Below are 16,816 nucleotides of genomic sequence, written 5' to 3' on the forward strand. Positions count from 1 at the left end.
CAAACATTCAGGTGACACCTCAAAATTGTAATTCAGTTCTCAAAGGACTAGCAGTCAGATGCAGCCGTGCCCTAAACTTCTTACTGCAGGCATACTTCTATGTATGGTAAATGGCCTTAGGTAAAAGGAAGTGATTTTTTTTAGGAAGTATTTAAGGTAAATCTCTCAGAGTACTGCATAGAGTTGATGAACATTTTAGATGTTTACTGTTAGATAGCAAACCTTCACTTTTTGAGGTTTAGATCCACTTTAAAGCCGATACAAAACAGATGAACAATGACAATAGAAAAGAAGGTGGCCGGCCAGGAAAAACATAACAGTTCTGAAAAATAAAAATTTACTGCATAGAAAAAAAGGTAACTTTAAAAAACTAAAAGAGAAATGAAAAAGTAATTCAAAACAACCTAGCTTAAAGCGTACCTAAACTCAGAATTTTTACTTTACATAAAAGGGTAGACAACCATTTTAAAGTAATGGAAAAAAAAAAATGGGGGGGGATTTGCCGCACATGAGGCTCTTGGCTGCTCCTTCTGCACATGCCCAAGCAAACCCGAGCAAAGTCACCCGATCTCGCACCTGCGCAGTGCGGGATCGAGTGACATAAAAAGAACGCAGAAGAAGAGAGAAGAAGATGTCGGTGCCTGGCGCTCCCTCTACACTGGACTGATGACAGATACCGGGACGACGCAGGACCCGATGGAAGAAACCTCCCGACGGATAGACTGCTCTGCGGGATTTAAGGTAAGTGTGATATTTTTTGTTTGAACTTAAAGGAAAAAAACTGTTCACAGTCAAAGAGCTTGAGGTAAAACAACAAATAATAAAATAAAACTTTAACTTGCTCTACAAGAACTGTACTTAAAATTGTATAAAATAGCTACTAAGACATACAGCAACACAACAATCAGTAAAAAGTATTGTAGATGCTAGGGTCCAGTGAAAAAGGGTGACTATTTTGGTTAACAATACTCTGGCAGAGATGATGCACAGTCATGTGCTGCGTATGGTTTACATCCTATGGGAAGGTTGCACAAAAAAACATTCAAAGGATCCGATTGTTCCTAAAAGAACATTCAGGGTACAGCTTTTGTTTATGGGTAGTGGTAATGTGAATCTCAGTGGAACTTTCAGCTGAATACAAATACTGGGGCTGAGTACAAGATGCCAAGTATGCGAAAGCCTGAATAAGGTTATCTTGTAAACCCTAAAAATACAGCAAATCAGAATAAAGAATAAAATGGGTATGTCAGTTGTGATACACAGGAATAAAACAGATGGCAGCTTCTTCAGATGTATTGGGAATAAATAGATCTTAGCTACATGCTAAATCTTATAGCCTTGTATGTCTAAATATAGTTAGAGATACAAGGAACACAAAGAAATGACACAACAGCCTATGAAATTACACTTCTAGTGACCTTTTGATGCTCACTAGATTTTTCCTGCAGGAGATTTCATACAATTTCGATGTACTGAATGGGCCAGATTTATTCAAGCTCTCCAAGGCTGGAGAAGATACACTTTAATCAGTGAAGCTGGAAACCTGAAATAGATCTGGCCTAGGATTAAAAACATTTGCTAACAAATAGCAAATGACTTTTTAGAAATCCACTCCAGGTTTGCTGTATCACCCAGCTTAACTGATGAAAGGGTATCCTCCTTAGCCTTGGGGAGCTTTAATAAATCAGACCCAATGTATTTAGTTACTAATGAAAAGTAAACACAGATTCCGATTATGGAAAATGTCCACTTGTAGACTAACAATGGCAATATGTTGTGATTTTACAATGGCAATATGCTGTGAATTCCATGGCCAGATTAACTTTATGGGCAACCCATCCTTTTTATTATTTTTATATTTGGCTGACCTCACCTTCCAAGATTGCTATTTAAAGAGATTCTGTCACTTGAGAAAAAATGAAGGCTACCATTACTTGTCTATAACATGAAAAATTGTATTATTTTTTTTTTACCAAGCTGATGTTTTGACCTTCAAGGAATGAAGGAGTCGGCCATCTTGGTAGAGGAATAGCAGTGAGTAACAAAAAAGTAGCACTACCAAATCTCACATTAAATAAGAGGTTTTTTTACACTGAAATCAAAGCTTTGCAAATATAAGCCTAGGCACTCTCACATACAAGGAAGGGCACAGTATTTTTCCAAGAGGAATTTAAAACAAATGGTAAACCTTTCAGAGTACCGCTTGGAGTACCCTTTCATAAACCACATATGATAAATAAATAATTAGATAAAATAGAACAGTGTCTTACTGTAAACAACTTTTCTCAAAACTACTCCTGTATGATCCTATTCTTGAAGTTATCATATGTGGTTAATGAAAAGGTAATGGCACCATTATGAAAAAAAAAATCTGAAATGTTATATTTACTGGAAGTGCATTATTCTTGGTGTGTATTTAGTCACTGCTCGAAAGTATTTATTCACTGCTCCTTATACAAGACACAATGGGCCTGATTTATGAAAGCTCTCCAAGGCTGGAGAAAATACACTTTCATCAGTGAAGCTAGTTGATCCAGCAAAACTGGAATAGATCTGGTCCAGGATTCATAATATTTGCTAACAAATAGCAAACGTCTTTTAAGAAATCCATTCCAGATTTGCTGGATTACCCAGCTTCACTGATGAAAGTGTATCTTCTCCAGCCTTGGAGATCTTTAATAAATAAGACCCAATCTGAGCAAGTTGGCAGTAATATTCCTGGAATAAATCTTTTGAAGTTGGCAGAGCAATACAGAAACAAGCATTGGTGACCTCTGACCTAAGGTCTAATAATTAGTATGTTTTCACCTGGTTTGTATACATAAACATAAATGCTTCAGTGAAAAAAAAAATGCATAACAACGTGAGAGGTATAAAGCTGCCAAACCAGCTTCATTATGGGAATGGGTGTTTCCTCTCTGTACATTATTTTGTGATCGTTCTGTGGGTGCGGACGCAGATAAAGGACAATAAAGCTGGAAGGAAATTATTCACCAATTTCTTTGTTGGGCAGGTTGGCACTTGCTTAGGGTTTTCTCCGGAGGGTAAAACAGAGTAACTATATATGCAGCAGTACCTACATGTAATAGACTGTATCAAATATACAAACCTTTGATACAAAAGACTGTCGGATAAAGACTGCTTTCTAGATTTCAGTTCCTGGTCAATCAGTCTATAGACTTCTACATTTAGATTAAAGTGGAACCTAATATCACAATATACAAACAGTCAGTTTGTCATATGTCTATTCTACTGACTAGCCTGCATGCAAAACTCAGTGTTTTGGCATATGCTTAGATAAATGAACTTCCACACATATGAAGAGGTTCATGAATGCTACCACAACAAAGCTGTGAAGCTCACCAGCCCAATCGGAGGGGAGAAAAGATTTCATGTCCATGGAGATTGAGTATTATGTGCTTGAATTTAGCTGGTATATTCTCTAGTGAATTACAGATAAGTTTGTTTATGATCAGCCATAGGCATTTAAAGCTGCACACCAGGAAGATATGAAGGATATGCAAGTTCAAACTGAACACAGCTATGTACTTTTGTTATACACCCTTAAAAGTTTTTCTTGTTTTACCCTTGTGTTGCTTTTTCATGTTACCTATGTGTATTTAAAAATGTTAATAAAAATCACTGAAATGAAAAGCATTTCTTCCACAAGCAGCAAAATTCCCTAAATCCCTTTATGCAGCAGAGATCAGACATGGAGAGAGAAGTTCAAGAAGCAGCATAAGAGACATAAGATAACATGTTAAAAAGGAGAACACAAGGTGTCAAAGGCAAAGAGCCAATAATAATCATCATCATCATAAATGTGAAAACATAAACAGTAACTTCAATCATATAGAAGGCTCACACCAATAAGAACATAACAATGACACTTACCCCAGCTCTTCACAATAGTTCACCATTGTCTCGAATCCAACCATAGCAGCTTTGTCTGTTGCTTTGTTTTCTCCCCTCTTAGCCTTAAAAGCAAACAAACAAAACTAAATATTCAGATTTTTTACCTCTAGCAACCTCTAAGGGGGCCCTAGGGTTTCACAGAACCCTGGTTGAGAAACACTGCAATAGGGAATAGCTAGAACCCCTTTCAGTGCTGTCTGTGCCTTTGCCGCAGGAGATTCACACCTTTTTGTCGTGGTGAGAGATTTTTCTTTCACTAACTGTTGCATCTACAGGACAGGAAATTTCATGTGGACAGTGAGGGAGTGACTGAAAAAGTTTAAATAACATTTAAGTCCCTCCATATGTACCAAAACAACTAACTAGGAATAAGGGACATCTAAAGGAAATGAAATGATGGGTGAATTATAAAGATCAGTTTTGCTTGTAATTTGGTTTGGCATGCAATAATTATATGAACATTGGGAAAAATGTATGCTCACAAAAGTAAAATAGTATGAAAGATTTTTGCAGGACCATGTAGCAAACTCTGGTTATGCAATACATAATAGAGAATCCAGCAAACCTGGAATGGATTTTTTGAAAGTCATTTACTATTTGTTAGAGCTTTTTTTTAATCCTGGACCAGATCCATTCCAGGTTTGCTCGATAACTCAGGTTCACTGATAAAAGTGTACCTTCTCCAGTCTTGGAGAGCTTTAATAAATCAGACCCAATGGCTCAACTGGCACAATCAAAAGATTTTCAGAAAAGATTCTAGAGGATGGACAGATTACATCACGTCTAATTGTAAAGTTTGACCATAGTAGTGCTTTAGGATCCTTATTTAATCATCTTCCTTTCAATATGTATAAAAAATATTACTACTAACACTGGACTGCATATTTTATTTATTTTTCTCCTATTGCAAAAACGTTTAACAATGCCTTTCTCTCTACTATGAACACTAACAACCCAAGTTCATTCCCCTTTTTGTTAGTCTATGCCTCAGTGGCTTGGCAGCTACAAACACACTCATAAATTCTAGTGCTGAAAGCCCAAAGACAAAGTAATTAGCACAATGTTTACAAATAGGTTTTACGCCTCAATTAGCAAGATCTGCATACTAACAGGGGCAGTGGAGGATTACAGAACAATAATGCTGTATAGGTTTTGCATTAAAAAACAAATTACTGTTCAAACAAGCTGATAATTTTTATGTTGCTTTGTATTTCCTGGACAACTGCCATACCATGCTAATGGAAAAAAGCCAGTGACACTGACCAATATCACTAGCTAATGAGAGTCAACTGTTCTCTCTGACTTCAACTTGTAGCTCATCAGATTAATTTAGAAATCGTTATATTTCAGGTCTATTTCCTACATATATGTTTAGGTTGTTTGTTTCTTTCCAGGAGGTAGTTATACGGTCACTACTCTTTCCAATACAGTCCAAGAAGAAAGGCTTGATTCACACTGTTTAGACTGAACTTGCTGATATCTCTGTAATGATATAACAGCTAAAAATACCTACCCACTTCTGTGATCTTCATTATGTAGTGTTTTCATAAGAACAAACAGGGAATGTGGAATGCAGTAGCAATCAGAAGGCACTGCTAGGTCTGTTTTTGAGAAAAGCTGTGCAGTATGAACCAGACCCGCACATCAAATATACAGGAGTGAGGCTGCATGTAAGTATTTACCCCCAACATTAGGATCGATAAAGTACACTGTCACTTACAAGTAAAATGTAACCTATAATATTTTCTTTAAATACAAACACAGTACACTGTTAGTTAGTATACAAATATAAACACAGTACACTGTTAGTAATACATTATCCAGACAGCGTATGGATAGGCCAGCCTCCGCTGCTTAAACTTACCTGGGCTTCTGAGATCTCCTTCTTGATAAGAAAGGAGACTTGGTCCCTGTCAGTACGAGAGTAGTAGAGGCGACAGAATGATTGGTTGCCATCTCGGCCAGCTCTTCCCGATTCCTGGTAGTAGCCAGCCAATGACTTGGCAATGTTCCAGTGAGCAACAAATCTGCCACAAAAAAAACAAAAATGTTAATGTAATAAATAGATTTCTTTCCTCCAATGTACATAGAAAATGAAAGCAACACACCTCACATTGGCTTTATCCACCCCCATTCCAAAGCTGATGGTAGCCACGATCACTGGAACGATCTCCCCCATCCACTGGTTTTGAACACTCACTCTGTCTGCTGCTTTAAGTCCTGATAGGTACAGGTGTACATACACTTGCTGAATTATGTTTTTTAAAAATTAAAGTATAGCATAAACAAAAATGTATTCTTTTATAAACTGTCACTCACCAGCATGATAGGCTTTGGAGGGGACACCTCGTTGAGACAATTGAGTTGCTACGTCCTCACATGACTCTCTGGTGCGGCAGTACACGATTCCACAGCCTGAAAAACCCTGTGATACAGGAGACCAATTTATTATATGGCTCACCCAGAGACTAATATTAATATTATCATTAAACACTATTTATATAGTGCCAACATATTACGCAGTGCTGTACATTAAAAAGGGATCTATGTCTGTTATACAGCCAGTTTATGTCTCATGCTTATACAGGCATTAAACAAATCTTATGAAAAAATATAGTTTATGCATCATGATCAGGACTGAAACAAACAACCTCCTTTATATTCAGGAAAATATAAATTCTTGATATCAATATGATGTAGTGTTTTAAGGGATCTTTTTTTAAATATCAGTAGTAAATAGCTTGTTTCTTACACAGATGAATAGTTTCAAATTGTGAATAGGTGAAATTTACATACAAGTAAATGACTTCTCTCCTAATAGATTTAATATGAACTTTCAATGAGAAAAAACTTTTGCTCAGCTGCCTCTGTAGCTTACCTATAATGTTTTGGGATTCCTTTTTTTAACGTACACACCCACAAACTAATATAAAATATCAGAGTTCAATCTCTCATTAAACATGTAGTTACATTATTACTGCCTGTGACTAGGTTAGAAAGATTTCTTTTCACTTCTGCTACCCACACAATATTTAAGGGAATACTCCTTAGTGAAGATAGAGGAAGCAATAAAATCCTATACTAGTAATAACATTTAATAGTTATCAGAACTAGAGCGTATAAAGCTATAGTCCCTATAACATGAGTCACTGGGCCTGATTTATGACAGCTCTCCAAGGCTGAAGAGGATCCACGTTCGTCAGTGAAGCTGGGTGATCCAGCAAACCTGGAATAGATTTGGTCTAGGATTTAAAACATTTGCTAGCAAATAGAAAATGAAAAAAAGAACAATAATAAGAATCAAGAATAATAGAAAAAAAGCAAAAATCCATTCCAGGTTTGCTGGATGACAGAACTTCACTGAGGAATGTGTATCCCCAGCCTTGGAGAGCTTTCATAAATCAGGCCCAATGTGAAGAAATGTTATTCATAGCACTTTATATATTCAAGCCTGAATTCTAAGTTTTTAGTGTTTTAATAAGTAACAGACATGCATGCCTTAAGGCCTTCCTTGCAGATAGAATATGCAGCTGGTAAAAAATCAACACAATCTACTATTCCACTTTCAGTAAACTTATCTTACCCCTGTAGGTTTCTTCTCGCCAAGAGCTTTCAAGCAGAAATCCTTGAGATTCCCATAGGGATCTAACAAAAGGTCCTTCAACTGCACATCGTAGAAAAGATTGACACGAAAGCAAGGAGTTTTGAACATTGCAATTGGTTGGCGAAGCCTCAGTGATGATATTATATCATCTTGTACTTGCTTGGTGGCTGTAGCAGTGAGAGCAACACAAGGCGTTTGCAGCAAGCGAGACCTCAAGATCCCCAAACGCTGGTAATCAGGCCGAAAATCATGGCCCCATTCAGAGACGCAGTGAGCTTCATCTATGATGAGGTAGGACAGGAGGCCCCGAGAAAGCAGCATGTTCAGTATGGGCTGAAAAGATGAAGCAGCAGCCATTTCAGGGGTGATGTACAGAAGCTTGGTTTTGGGGCTCTCACTTTCCAGATCCTGCAGGATTTTTTTGCGTTCTGCAGAGGGCAGTTTGGAGTTTAGGGAACATGCTTTAATCTTCAGGGCTACAAGGTGATCTATTTGATCCTTTATATTAAACACAAAGATGAACAAGAACTGGTTAGTTTTTTTTTTCACTAAAAACTGACTTTCTAGGTATTTGTTGTTTTTTATATGACTGAATATTATAAGCTAAATACAGTTTTAGAGTGCACATATGGAAGTTATTTTACTTGCCAGAGTATTTGTACAGAGAGAACTGAAATCTACACAACTCTGGCAAACAGGACAGCCAGGTTTTTGAGGTCTTTTCTCCAATGTTAGTTAGGCACCAAACTCTCCCAAGTCCATGATTTAAAAAAAAGAGTATCAGAATGAAGAGGTCATTACATTGACCTCTTTGTATGTCAGCATATATAGAAAGAACAGATCCCTATGGAGTGCTGACTCTCCCTCTTACAGTCTGAAAGTTGTAGAGAGAAAAGTTGTAGAAAGAAATTACAAGATGCTGAAATCAAACAGATTCAAGTATTTACAATAATTTTGAAAAGCAGTTTTAAAATATTGTGACTGTAATTATATTACTAAAAACAACACAGTTTATTACTCTCCGTAATACCCTTGAAAAGGTGTGAGGGGGAGGGGGGTAGGGGGTAGGTAAAAAAGGGATAGAATGCCCAAACCCTTGGAAATGTAACTGTTCCAGCAGAAAATTATAAAGAACAATGCTGAACTGTATGGCTTTTACTTAAAAAATAACTTCTACAGGAAATTCCTTTTTCAGCTTTACATAACTAAAATCACTTTGCCTCAAAAGTCCCTAAGGTGGAGAAAAGGCTAATATGTATTTAAATCACTAAACCAAAGAGATAAAGTCTCTTGTATTTCTCTTAAAGTCTGTAGCAGAAGAAGTTCTGTATGCTACAGACATTTGGGAAGACATATATTCTTCAGAAAGAAGCCAGCGGGCTATTTAGCCCAAAAGACTAAACACTACCTAATACTGTCATATGATTTTCCTTGGTGGGACAATAACAATATGTTACAGACACCTTACACCAAACCTAAGATATTACATATTAGGTATAGCAGAACAAAACATTATAAATAGTGTGAAAAGGGTCTGACTGGAAAGGTCCTGGGTAGTGTTTATATAGCAACCAGACTGGGGATTTTACATTTTAGGGCTCCAGGAAACGTTATGTTGATAATCTATTTAGGGAATCAGAAGCAGACTGCTGGGAGCTTGGTGGCTTCCCAAAGCTTGAAGGGAAAGGAAAAAAGTGCACAACAACATCGATGAAGGAGGATTGTCACTGGAAACGAACGACCGCCCTGGCAGATCTGATTGGGCGACAATTGTTCGCAATCTATTGTGTGTATGGTCGTTCAGTGATCGTGGATGGTTCAGCAGTACACTTTCTCCTTTACATGTCACTTCCTGCATCGTTCAAATGATCGTATCTAGCGTGTGTACATTATTGGAGGATTATATTTGAACAATCGTATCGTTACAGCCTGTACAGAATTGTGCACAATACAATTGTTCAAAATAATCGTGCATAATCGTTGATCTGCCGTTAGTCGTTCGTTTTCTAACGACAGTTATTGCACATGTGTACGTAGCTTAAGCTGTCAAGTTTTGTTTATGCAAAATAACTATTGTATTTCATTGTTAGTAAGAGGGGAAACTACCAAACAGGTAGTTAGTGGCTCAGCCAGACTATTGTTTACTTTGAAGCTTTTATTTTTTACCTTGCGTTACCTGGTAACCTTGTACCAAAATAAAGAACCCAGGCAGGAAACAGAATTTTGTTTTTAAAAATAAAACACTACCTAGTTGAACTGCTGCAAGCCTGTTTCTACGAGCAGCCTTCCACAGTAAGCTCGCAACATACACAAATATATTTTACCAATTCTGGGCCTGGAAAGCCAAGCTTTAGCTAACTAAATCATCATCTATCGATCTGGATGATGCCCAATCAGATCCCAGCCACATTCCAGACACCTTTGCTAAACAATACAAATGCACATATACTGCACATGTCATTACCTGAATCAGAGCAATTAGTGGAGAGATGACAATGGTAATTCCCCCTTTAAGGACAGCTGGAAGCTGGTAACAGAGTGACTTGCCGGCTCCAGTTGGCATGCACACGAACACATCTTTGTCACCTAAAAAGAGGGCAGGTATTCAATACAATATAAGTAAAGAGGAATAAATCAGCAAAATTATATCTTTGAACACTACTCTAACTATTTATCTGTATGATACATGTCTAGTTCAGTCTCTACTCTTCCCTGAGGAAGCCATACAGCCAAATGCATCGGAAACAGACATCCCTATGTATCGAATATCTTCTGAGATGACTATATAACCAAAACTGCTACTGTAAATTGTGCTCTCTCTATATATGTGTCTATATGTGCTGATGATTACCTCAATTGAGCTTTGTATAGCCTAGAATGCTATATATTTGCAGTAAGTCAACTACTTTGTTGCCACAAAAAGGCTTTCTTCTTCTTTGCCTCTTTCATGTTATCCACAAACAGGCTTGGCAAACATTTATTGAAACAAGTCAAGGTTTCTTTTGGGTTTTTCTTATTTCTAGATCAGTGTTTTTCAACCGCTGTTCCGCGGCACACTAGTGTGCCTTGAGAGATCTTCGGGTGTACCGTGGGAAATTATCCAATTTCAGTTAATTGGTCCCAAAATGATTTATTTACTGCAAAAAATTTGTGACTTTTTGGTGGTGTTCCGTGCGTGGGATTTTTCTAATTGTAAAATATGTGCCGCAACTAAGAAAGGTTGGGAAACACTGTTCTAGATTACCTAAATATTCAACCTGTGCACTTTTGACACCTAATAGCTTCAGATTATTAGGCAATATGTTTTATAGTTTGTGACAGCAGCAAATTCTCCCCTATTCTCCCTATTACAAATAAAAAGATAACAATGCTTTTAAAATTCATGGTTTTTATTTATTTGCAAACAGTACAACAAATACACATTAGATCATATACATCTACTTTGTGCATATTATGTAAAAAAAAAACACTGATAAAGGACTGGACACCTGTACCTAACTGTGCTCATTCTCAAATCACTTTCTGTGTACCTTGGCATCCCTGGCCCACCATCATGCAATTAAAAAAAAAAATGCAAAATATTGCAGTTTATCACTCCTTAGTTGTGTACTACATTAGTTTTTTTTCTTTAGGCTAAGACTTTTTACAGCAAGCACAGAAAATACCTGCTGGTCATGGCAGAGATGCAACATCTTTGTCACTTCCTGAGAATCTAGCTGGAGACACAAACAAACTTGCCAGCCCAACCCCCATGTAAAAGAGATAAAACGAAGTAGATATGTTTGATATCCAGCGATGGTGACAAAAATGGTTCTCTTTATAATTACAGTGGTGTTAACCCAGTAACCAAGGAACAGAAAGTGTGTTATCTGAATAATTACAGGTGAACATAAGAGCCAGCACAAATAAAACGGAAGCATTAAGTACATCCATTAACTACGAAACTTTGATAGATTACAATTTTGCTTTTTGGGTTTGGCTATGCTTTAATTGTTTGGTGCTACACCTCAATTGCCTGTACATGCTTCGGCTTTAAACTAAGCATAACATGTAGAGGTGCTGACTTCCCGATGAACAAGTGTTCTTTCTGAATGTATGATTCCAGCAATGTTGCACTCATTCGCGGAGTTCAGCAAACCACTGGAATGACTACAGATGAGACTGTAAAGATATTGACTGCAGGCTAAATCTATGTGGTTCTGTGCAAAATCAATGACTGAACAGCAACATCTGTACTGTACACAAAGTTGAAAATGAATTATAATCATATGAATTAATCTGCTGGATTTCTAATGGCACCCAAGAATCGTTGTGCTTCATCATCTTTTAACATATTTAAACAGTTTGTGAATTAATGATTATTTAATGCTGAGTTGGGAGTTGTTCATTTACAATTCATCTATCATTCTGGATTTCTTTTTAAAATAAAATGTATTTGTATGTTCTGCTCTAAATCATGATTACATGCCTTTACTTTGTTTCTGCCGCCTTCCATTCCTCAGATAGTCATACTTGCCGTTAATCTACAGACTGAAAGTGGGAATATCCGAGTAAGAGGGCTTTAGACAGAAAATGTAATGGAATGTTGCTAATCATGATTCAAATGAGAACATGTGAAGTCCCTTTCCTATCAAAGAACCTAATTTATTAATGCTCTCTAAGGCTGAAGAGGATACACCTTCATCAGTGAAGCTAGATGATCCAGCAAACCTTGAATGTATCTTGTCCAGGATCGTAAACATTGCAAATAGACAATTACTTTGAAGAAATCCATTCCAGGCTTGCTGGATCACCCAGCTTCACTGATGAAAGTGTATTCTCTCTAGCCTTGGACAATCAGGCCCAAAGTCATACTTTCTGCCTGTAGAGACAATGTAAAGGTAAGAACATATGAATACATTTAGATTTAAAAACAACATTCTGATTTCAAATACCTTAGGACTGGGTTGCAGGTCAACCTCAAGCACAAAGTAACAAGTTTAAAGATAAAACACATGTACTTACCACAAGGTTACTGCAGTTTCCTACTACTTTTTGGTGGTCACTAAAAAATACTGCAAAGGTATATATAAACTGAGGCCATTCCAATTATTCTGTAAACACATTCAAAGAGTAGCTATGGAGATCCACTGCTTATCACAGTCACTGGGACAGAGAGTACAGACAAAGTCCAATATTTAATAGTTGTCACGGTGTAGGACTAAAAACCAAGGAGACTACTAACCTATTCTAGCTGTAGTAATGAAAAAAAATAAAGATGACAGTCACCTCTAACCACAGTACGAGTTGCATTCTCCTGCAGGTCAGACCGAAAAGAGTCAAATCCAAAAATCTTCTTCAGGGCAGACTGCACTCTGCACTTTGGTCGTGCTGATGAAGAGGAAGACTCTGCATTCATCTTTTGGAAACAACAAATGCATCTAAACCTCCTACAAGAGAGAAAATATTTATTAATAAATATTCTAAAAAATGAAAAAAAAAATCAGAAGATATAGGCTGTGCTTGGTGGTAGTATGATAAAAGAAACCAAGCCGTTGCAGATTTACATGGATATTCCAATCACATTCCAGAAAAAGTTTGTTATTAAACCATGATAAGAAAGCAAATGCTAAACAAATGCAAATAAAATCACTTTGTATGTTTATTGTCTGCCAGACTATTCTTTTGGAACATGGTTGTTGAATTTATGCATTAAATATTGGGGTTTGCTGTAATTTAACAAGGAACTGTGTTGCAAAAAACCACAGTGGTGAATTTACAGACTAGCTCCCATACCTTTCTCATCACTCCATAATAATATTCATTCTTGGCAGGTAAGACCTCTTTCTCTTTGTTACAGGTCAGGTAATATGTGACCACATATATTGTTATGCATTCTAGGCTATACATTCAATGTATAATGAGTGACATTTGAATGTGTTAAAGTTGGTCTCCAGACAAATATCTAAATCAACAGATAAAAATCCAAAAATGGGAGTTGATTTACTTGTCAAAAGATTTGTTTGTCTGTCCATCAAGTGCTAAGATCTAGAAAGCTTCAAACACCACAGACATGATGGGCAGAAGACCTGAGTTTTATCTGATAACGTTAGGTAAAACTTATAGGACTTAAGCTGCGTACACACTTCCAATTTTTATCGTTCAAAATGAACGACGAACGATCGATTGGGCAAAAATCGTTCGTAAAAAAAGTAACCAACGACGCCGACGAACGAGGAAAGTCGTTGGAAATGAACGACCGGACCGGCGGATCGGATTGGACGACGATCGTTGACCATCGTTCGTGTGTACGATCGTTCATTGATCGTCCATGGTCTGAGCATGCGTGATGAACGAACGTTCCTGTGGTGCATGTAACTTCCTGTATCGTTCAAACGATCGCATCTATTGTGTGTACAATATCTACGAACGATCATGTCGTTATCTGTATGTACAGGATCGGTGCTATACGATCGTTCGCAGATATCGTGCAGGATCGTTCGTCGTTCGTTTACCAACGATAATAATTGGAAGTGTGTACGTAGCTTTATCCCTGCTCCAGACTAAGAGTGGACAGTAAAAGAAGAAGCAGCAAACTGATAAACTTATCTCAATGTGACTTTGCTCATTCAGAATGCCAAATCTGATTGTCTGAAATATATGTCAGAGCTAAAGCTTATTTGGGCCAAAGGACAAATATTGTATCACTTTGCCTACAAACACTGTTTGCATTCACCTATTAGAATCTGCCTTGTTCAAATTTGGGTAACCTTGGCTTTAAAGAGGATATACCTGGTACTTGGGAGAGCACCTGACTTTTTTCCTTCATAATAAAGATAAATTTAGGTATTCGAGACCTGATAATGTAGAGTAGGGGATGTGGTCATCAAAGAGGAACTAAAGTCCTGTGTTGAAAATTGGCAATCAGGCCAGTGTTTATGTGCAGCTCAGCACTTGTTGCCAGGTATACCTGGAAATCCCGGCACCCGCAACTGAATAAACTCCTGTGTACCTGGGAGTTACGTCATCCCGGCCCGACCAATCAAGATGACCAAAGATCAGAAGGAGGGAGAGAAGAAGGAAGAAGATGGCAGTGCCTTCAACTTAACAGGGACAGGTGAGTATCGACTGGGTTTCGTTTTAAATGTGTAAACTCTGAATTGATTGACATAGAACTTACACAGGAATTAGATTGAAAGCTTTAAAAGAAAATAGGGAGAAGAGGGGGGCAGCACAGGTGATAATCAGTAGGTTGTAAGAGAGAACCAGGCACTTTCTCTTTAATTGGTAAAGTGACAGATTCACTTAAAAAATAGTGATGAATACCATCTAATATTAAAATGATCATTACAACACTGTACAAATCTTGCAGTAAAGTACATCCTTAAAAGATTCAGTGTGTTCTACATCACAATAGAAACAGCTTTTAACAGCTGCTTTCTTTGGACTTCCACTTTCTCTCACTAGCCAAGTCTACCCCTCAAATTCTTCACGATCTCCTATGGAAATTTCAGTGAAGTGTATTTGATTACCTTGATTGGCCTAAAGACAAATTATTGCAGCAGCTGGATGGCAAGAAACCCTATGTGCTAGGAATCCAGTGGTATGTAAGCTGCCTGTCCGAGTGTTATAAAGCATTGGTTGACATTGGACACGGATATTTTAGTCTTTCACAGCTGCTAACGGAAGGTATACTACAACTGTCCATAACAAAATGTCATAATCTCAACTAACCCCATGATCAAGCAGAGCTTAAAATATTGACTTCAGTGTTAAAGATTTATAAATTCTGTTGCACAGCATGGAACAGCACAGTGAGACTGATTTACTGTAAGGCTGTGTACATACGTGCAATAATTATTGTTGGAAAGGATCCTTCACGATCCTTTTAAATGAGAAAAGACTGCACCATACATGAAGGAGCACTGTACGTATAGAGATAAGAGGGGGAAGAATGACAGAGCGGCACCTTGCTGTGCTCTCTCCCCTTCACTTTCATTACCATCGTTCCATGGAACAACAGACGAGTGCTGTACACACACCAGATTCTCATCCAATATCATCGACGAGACGATTATTGGACGAGAATCATCTGACGTGTGTTTGTAGCCTAAGGCTGCAGCTTGATTAAGGCAGAACTATATGTATCTGCCCTCCAGCAATGCAATGCCACAAGCCGCCAGCACCAGCATCTTTGGCCATCTTAATTGGTTAGCGCTGGATGGCAAAATTTCTATGACTGTGAACAACATTTTGCTTTACCCAGCAACCTACAGACTTGTGCATTGAGCTGAGCATGTGCAGCATGGTGAAAAGGTCTTCGAGGAGGAAGGTAAAAATCATTTATTCAAGGGCAGGCATAGTATATACCTTTTAAAATGGAAAAAAAAAACCTTCCTTCTCACACAGTATACTAAAGTCCACCTAAATTCTTCTCTAAAGTAGCAATTACATGGATGCCTGTGCCTGAATAGTTTCACCTTTTTTTCTTTAAACCAAGTTTTATTGTGAGCTTTTAGGCGACACAGGTAAGTGCTGAACATAAGGTACATAAGCTGGACAGCTGCGTGGACTGGGCAAACCCTTTACCTGTAACTAAAGGAGCTACAGTATACCCATGTGCATTAGCAACTACAGTCACTACAGAGATCCTGTGCCTAGGAAAAAGGCAAATAAGGTTCCCGAGTTCAGAAAAACTGTGTTCCAGTTAATCACTATTTACACCAGTCTGTCTGTCAGACATTCGGTACTTATACAAGAACAGCAAAAGTCCATTTTGGTTCTTCTACATTATAAACAGTAGAGGCCAACGAGTATGTGATCCATGGAGAGCAGTCAAGAATATACAAATCCAGGAAGATCGACAAATCCATTGTAGTAGAGATAAACAAAATCCAGTGAAAGAGGGATAAAGTAATGATCATAGACACCAGTCTCCAACCAAAATATTAGGAGAGCCGCAGGGTTGTAAGCTGCATGGCATTAAAGTCTCTAGACTAAATTGCGTTGGATGAACAGGAAGCAGCGAACGTGCCCACCTAGCAATACAGCCCAAAAAGGCACATGGGCATCCCATGGCTGGCGAAAGGTTTTGTGTAGCCCAGGATATTGCCCAAAAGCTGAGTATGAAAATCTGTCACTTGGGTGGATGTCCCCAGTGTATGAATTCCCAAGAAAAGCTCAATAAAATAGGTTGTCTCTCAGGGTCTGTACTTGTTGACCTCAATGGGGAAGTGCAGATTGGAAAAGGTTGATTATGGGAATTTCTGTTGTAATACTTTGGATCCAAGAACCAGGTATAGAAAATGTGGCTGCTTT

At 37.9% G+C, this 16,816-nt stretch overlaps 1 protein-coding gene across 1 annotated transcript in view; it reads right to left on the reverse strand.

Annotated features, from left to right (window-relative positions):
* Positions 1–16,816, reverse strand: part of RECQL5 (RecQ like helicase 5) — a 53,228-nt gene that overhangs the window by 31,450 nt on the left and 4,962 nt on the right. Inside the window, exons 3-9 of the mRNA XM_072403898.1 lie at positions 12,788–12,948; positions 9,984–10,105; positions 7,499–8,017; positions 6,235–6,340; positions 6,024–6,135; positions 5,780–5,942; positions 3,895–3,977 (exon numbers count right to left, since the gene is read on the reverse strand). Coding sequence (XP_072259999.1) covers positions 3,895–3,977; positions 5,780–5,942; positions 6,024–6,135; positions 6,235–6,340; positions 7,499–8,017; positions 9,984–10,105; positions 12,788–12,917 — 1,235 coding nt within the window. The 5' untranslated portion in view covers positions 12,918–12,948. The remainder of the gene's footprint in view (positions 1–3,894; positions 3,978–5,779; positions 5,943–6,023; positions 6,136–6,234; positions 6,341–7,498; positions 8,018–9,983; positions 10,106–12,787; positions 12,949–16,816) is intronic.

This window comes from Pyxicephalus adspersus, chromosome 3 (assembly GCF_032062135.1).
Source record: "Pyxicephalus adspersus chromosome 3, UCB_Pads_2.0, whole genome shotgun sequence".
NCBI classification, from domain to species: domain Eukaryota; kingdom Metazoa; phylum Chordata; class Amphibia; order Anura; family Pyxicephalidae; genus Pyxicephalus; species Pyxicephalus adspersus.